General features: G+C 46.9%; 1 protein-coding gene across 2 annotated transcripts in view; it reads right to left on the bottom strand.

Annotated features, from left to right (window-relative positions):
• Positions 1 to 4,103: 4,103 nt before the first annotated feature.
• The window catches only part of GFRA3 (GDNF family receptor alpha 3), a 24,399-nt gene continuing 22,338 nt past the window's right edge, over positions 4,104 to 6,164 (bottom strand). For both annotated transcript variants that reach the window (XM_003782160.3, XM_012807749.2), the window contains 4 exons: positions 5,316 to 5,419; positions 5,013 to 5,147; positions 4,562 to 4,650; positions 4,104 to 4,337 (listed from right to left, as the gene is read on the bottom strand). In XM_003782160.3, coding sequence (XP_003782208.1) covers positions 4,248 to 4,337; positions 4,562 to 4,650; positions 5,013 to 5,147; positions 5,316 to 5,419 — 418 coding nt within the window. In that variant the 3' untranslated portion in view covers positions 4,104 to 4,247. The remainder of the gene's footprint in view (positions 4,338 to 4,561; positions 4,651 to 5,012; positions 5,148 to 5,315; positions 5,420 to 6,164) is intronic.

Raw genomic sequence — 6,164 nt, 5'->3', positions numbered from 1 at the left:
AAAAAAAAAAAAAAAAAAAAAATACTTGCCCTGAAACAGGGCAAGTGCTTATTGAATGAATGAATAGGTGAATTTGGAGGTATGTGTTTAAAAGACAGTCTGCTCCACCCCAACCATGGAGGGCCTGTGATTCATCACTCTCCACCTACCAGTGCTGCCAGCAGCCCTTCCCACCTCACTGCTCAGAAGCTAGTCTAATGGCATTAACCATCCCAGCCAGCCATGATACCATTAAAAGCTTTAGTCTAGCCAATACACTCCCACCCAGGGTCTTGGCTCTGGGCCCTGGGCTGGAAGAGTGGTCTGGTTGTTTACCAGAAATTTGGACCTTCTTCAGAGAAAAGCATAGATGACCTATTAGTCTAATTCAGGCACTTAGCAAAGAATGACTGTACCATTCACACCCCCAGCCTCAGGCTAATGGAGCCAAGGCAAATGGAGAGGACTTGACTGCTTCAGAGATCTTCCTGGAAGGGGAAGAAGGAGGAAGAAAGGTCGACCCACCCGGTGCCCCACTGGAATTTGCAGGGAGGCAGACTGGCTGAATGTTTTCAGGGGCTGGGCAGGCTATGCAGATATAAAAATATATGTAGAAAGTCTTGCCTAGTTCACCCACCACTCTGGAAACTCTGTGCACATGGTATACTCACAGTCACCTACCTTGTTGCCTTAAAACTTAACTCAGTCCAGGCAAGGTAGCTCATGTCTGTAATGCTAGCACTCTGGGAGGCAGAGGCAGGTGGACTGATTGATCTCATAAGTTGGAGACCAGCCTGAGCAAAAGCAAGACCCAGTCTCTACTAAAAATTAAAAAAAAAACAAAAAACTGAGGCAAAAGGATTGTTTGAGGCCAAGAGTTGGAAGTTGCTGTGAGCTATGATGCCACAGCACACTACCCAGGGCAACAACTTGAGACTCTGTCTCAAAAAAAAAAAAAAAAAAAAAAAAGGCTCAGCGCCTGTGGCTCAAGCAGCTAAGGCACCAGCCATACACCTGAGCTGGTAGGTTCACATCCAGCCCAGGCCCGCCAAACAACAATGACGACTGCAACCAAAAAAATAGCCAGGTGTTGTGGCGGGCACCTGTGATCCCAGCTACTTGGGACACAGAGGCAGGAGAATCACTTGAGCCCAGGATTTGGAGGTTGCTGTGAGTTGTGATGCCATAGCACTCTACCCAGGGCAACAGCTTGAGGCTCTGTCTCAAAAAACCAACTTAGAGCGCCCAAAGCTCAGTGGTTAGGGCATCAGTCACATGCTCTGGGCTGGTAGGTTCGAATCCAGTCCTGGGCATGCTAAAAAAAAAAAAAAAAGCTGGGAATTGTGGTGGGTTTATAGTTACAGCTACTTGGGAGGCTGACGCAAGAGGATCACTTGAGCCCAGGAGTTTGAGGTTGCTGTGAGTTGATGCCACAGCACTCTACCGAGAGTGACAAAGTAAGACTCTGTCTCAACAAAAAAATAACTCAGAAGGACACTCTGAGAGGCCAAGGCAAGAGGCTCACTTGTAGTCAAGAGTTCAAAACCAGCCTGAGCCAAGTGAGACTCCATCTCTACTAAAAATAAAAAAAATTAGTTGGGTGTGGTGGCATGTGCCTGTAGTCCTAGCTACTTCTGAAGTTGAACCAGGAGGATTGCTTGAGCTCAGGAGTTTGTGGTGCTATGAACTTGAGTGAACTAGAGTGGTGCTCCACTCTAGTCCTGGAGACAGAGTAAAATTTTTTCTCAAAAAATAAAAACAGGGGTGGCGCCTGTGGCACAAAAGGGTAGCCAGAGGTAACCAACCGCATATGCCAGAGGTGGAGGGTTCAAACCCAGCCCCAGCCAAAAAAAAAAAAAAAACAACAACTGAACTCAGAGAAGAATGGGAAGACAACCAAATGTCCATCAATACTGAACTGGTGGTTAAATAAACTATGCATGTGTCAATATGCATTCTTTTTTTTTTTTCACTTTATTGCTTTTAGTAGAGTACTGTCGCATCACAGCTCACAGCAACCTCTAGCCCTTGGGCTTAGGCAATTCTCTTGCTTTAGCCTCCCAAGTAGCTGGGACTACAGGCGCCCACCACAATGCCTGGCTATTTTTTGTGGCAGTTTGATCGGGGCCAGGTTTGAACCCACCACCCTCAGTATATGGGGCCAGCGCCCTGCTCACTGAACCATAGGCGCCGCCCTCAATATGCATTCTTACAAGTCCATGTCATGCAGCTGATAAAAATAATGATATAGCTCATCTCTATATGGATGCTAAAAGTGATTTGTGACTTTCACTTTGACACACAATGAGTGACCCCACTTATGTAAAATTATACATATCCATAGATTCTCAAGGTCCCAGATGTGCAGGGAGTAGTTGGGAAGTTTAAGAGTGAGATTTTAAAAATTTTGCTTTCTGCTTTAGAATTATCTATATTTTGTCCAAATTCTCTATAAAAACCACATTGTATAATTGTTAACTTTTTGAGTTCCTACTGTATCAGACACAATGTTTTACATGGATTATCTCATTCCTTACGAGGTGGGTTCCATGCTTTTCCATGTTACAGACATATAGTGAGGCCCAGAGAAGTTAAACCCAAGGTCACTTAGCTTGTGATTGACAAAGACAAGTGTTGCTGGAGAATTAAATGAATCAATGCATGTACACACACACAGTGCACCATAGTACCTGGCATACAGTAGAGGCTCAATAAATGAAGGTTATTATCATAATTATTGTATAGCACTTATCTACTACATTTGCTCTTATTGACCATCTTGTCTGTTTCACTGCTCTGATGTGTAAAAGATAAGAAAATAAGATCTTAGTTTTGGGTGGGCGCCTGTGCTCAGTGGTTAGGGCGCCATCCATGTGCACTGGGGCTGGTGGGTTCGAACCCAGCCCAGGCCTGCTAAACAAACAAACCAAAATAGCTTGGCACTGTGGCAGCTGCCTGTAGTCCCCGCTATTAGGGAGGCTGAGGCAAGATAATCACTTGAGCCCAAGAGTTTGAGGTTGCTGTGAGCTGTGATGCCACAGCACTATACCAACAGCAACAAAGTGAGACTCTGTCTCAATTAAAAAAAGAAAAAAGAAAAAAAAGATCTGAATCTTATTACCTTGGAATCTCTTGCACCCAGCACAGTGTACTGCAGAGCCAGAACTCATTAGGTGCTTATTGAAAGAGTGAGTAAATGAATTAATAGACAAATATCCATAGCTTATAAATGTATCCTTCCAACTACTTTGCATGAGTCAGTGTTTCCTCATCCCAATAGGATTACAAATTACCTGAGATCAAGGACCAATCTCTGCTTCCCTCTGGCCCCCATTATGATCTAGAGCAGGTGCTAAATAAATGCTATGGTTGACTAAGGGCCCCACCTCAGCTGCTATGGCAGAACCCAGGCAGTATCCCAGAAATAGCTAGAGCTGGGACAGATTTCAGGTCCACAGCCTCACATTTTTTCTTCCAATTCCGTGTCTAGAATACAGAGGGTCTGTGAGACTTGTCTGAAGTCATATAGCTAGTGGTGGTAGGGTTGCTGTGTCTCTTTATCACCTGGCCTGGACTCTTCTATCTGTAACACCCCTTAATTCTGAATAAATTCACAATTTGAGAAAATAGGAAAGGAGTGAGGTCTTAAGTCAAAGTGTTTAATCATGATCCAAGAGGCCAGGGGACTTGGGATAGTAGTAGGAATGAAGCAAAGTCCATGGTTCAGCTCTTGGTACCCAAATATTCTGCAGGATCCGGGAGCAGAGCAGTGCAGGTGGCAGAGGAGGAGAGAAGGAGACAGGAGTGTTGCTCTAGCCTTCCTAATAGTGGGCAGTGTCTTTCTAGGTTGCCTCAGGACACCCAGTCCTGCCTACCTGGCGAATGCAAGGGAATAACTGATTTGTTAGGCTCTGGGCTATCCTAGTAGTCGGGAGGAAAGGATCAGGAGAGAGCTTGGTAGAGCTGGTCACTGCCAGAAGATATAGCTAAATTGTGGTCACCAAGTCCTAGGGAGGGACAGCATGAATCAGAAGCGGAGGTATGGGTTGAGGGAACAAGAAGCCAGCCAATAAGAATCTGGAGATAATAACCCCTAGCTTCTACTGTGGCCTCATCTAGGGCCAACTGGATGGACATGCTGGGTGGGGTCAGGGTTGCCACATTTATGCCCCACATGTCCTTTCTGATGCTGTCCTATCCCCAGCACTCACAGGTGGCAAGTCTGGCTGGGTGTGGTGGAGGGGCATAGGGCCCCCAGGGTAGTCCGTCTACCAGAAGCTCAGGAGCAGAATCAAGGTAAGTATGCAGGAGAAAAGAGAAGGCACCCAGGGTAGTGGCCTCAGAGCAGGATTTTTATTCTGTGGAAGAAATGGAAGAGTCAGTTCAGAAGCCCATTGTCATCTTCTTCATTACCCCAACCTCAGTCAAGACTGCCCTCTTCCCCTGAGGTGTCCAATGAAGATCTATGGTTTTCATGATAACGGGGAGGGTAACTCCCTACCCAAGCCCCTTTTCTGCCTGATTTGGGTTTTCCCCAACTGGTCCAGTGAAGGAATGAGGGGTATAAGAGAGGAGGCCCCACCTGGTGTTCCATCACAGCAAAGGTAGAGTCTGCCCAGTCCTGGGAGAAGAGTTGGCTGTGAAACCGCATCTTGGCTGCAATGGCCTCCACTAAGGAGAGGAGAAAAGGTATGTTGGAAGGGGATGGTGGCAGGTGATTTCTCAGGTTCCCAATAAAGGAAAGGGAATGCTCAAGGACCCTGAGATATAGGGGAACAAATGGGTAAGAGATGGAAATGGGATATTGTGTAATTCTGCTTGCTTGTTCCTTGATTTGGAGAAGTCCACGTAGGTTGAACAGGCAGTGAAGGGGGTCTCTCAGGGAAAAGAAAGAAAGGCCCAGGCTGAGAAGAGAGCTGCTCTGTCTGAAGGAGATGGACAGAACAGGTCTAGGCCACACAATCGACCTTTTCCTTTCCTCTGGATCTGGATGACTCTGCCACAGGTGCTGGGAGCAAGAGGAGCACACTCACTGAGGCAGGGGTTTCGGGAGAAGAACCCTTCTAGCTGTTCACATTCTTCCTGCAGATTGCCACTGCCTCGACAGGTGCAGCTTAAGGCAACACTGGTGTTGACGTTGCTGACAAAGTTGGGGGTCATGACAGTTCCTATGAAGTGAAGATGGCAAGGGATTCTCAGGACCTAGGCTAATCCTGACTTCAGCTCCCATCCTCCCCCACCCATCTCAGAACCAGAGCATCTGGGTTCAGTCTCTAGAGCATTCTCCCCCTCAGGTCTGACCAACCTGTGGCTCCTACACACACCCTGAGCCTCACCAATCAGCCCCAGGTATGCTCGTAGACATCTGGACTGCTCTGTAGCACAAGTCCCTAGGATGTCCATGGGATGGCAATGGGTCTGGAAATCCACAAGGCGTGACCTGCAAGAAGGGAAATTTCAAGAGCTTCATTTGGGTCCACTATAGTTTTCACTCTTGCTGCCCCTTTAGCTTGGCATGCCGCTTGTCATGACAAATCCTGCTTGCTCTTCAGAGCTGGCCCAGGGCCTCCTCCTCAGTGAAGCCTCCCCATTATCATTAAATGAATCATCATAGGCCCCACCGCATATCACTCTGAATTTGAGCTCCACCATCTTTAGTTATGAGAGCTCAGGCAGCTTCTTTAACCTAGTTCCTAAACTGTAAAATAGAGATGATAGCAGCACTACCTCATGGATTTCTGTTAAGATGAAATAAGAAAATGCTGGCTCGGCAGTAGCTCAGTGAGTAGGGCGCAGGCCACATACAGCAAAGGTGGCAGGTTTGAACCCGGCCTGGGCCTGCTAAATAATAATGACAACTGCCACCAAAAAATAGCCAGGTGTTGTGGTGGGTGCCTGTAGTCCCAGCTCCTCCGGAGGCTGAGGCAAGAGAATTACTTAAGCCCAAGAATTTGAGGTTGTTGTGAGCTGTGATGCCACAGCACTCTACCAAGGGTGAAACAGTGAGATTCTGTCTCAAAGAAAAAAAAGATGCCAGGTAAGGTGGCATGTGCCTACAGTCCCAGCTACTCTGGAGGCTGAGGTAGGAGGATCACTTGAGCCTAGGCAAGACTTTGTTTCTAAAAAAGTAAATAAATTTTAAAAACTAAAAAGAGGCTCGGCGCCTGTGGCTCAAGCGGCTAAGG

The sequence above is a fragment of the Otolemur garnettii genome, unplaced genomic scaffold, assembly GCF_000181295.1.
Source record: "Otolemur garnettii isolate 467f Iridium unplaced genomic scaffold, OtoGar3 scaffold00003, whole genome shotgun sequence".
NCBI classification, from domain to species: Eukaryota; Metazoa; Chordata; class Mammalia; order Primates; family Galagidae; genus Otolemur; species Otolemur garnettii.
Note: the sequence above shows the minus strand (reverse complement) of the source record. Positions and strands in the feature narration are given on the sequence as shown.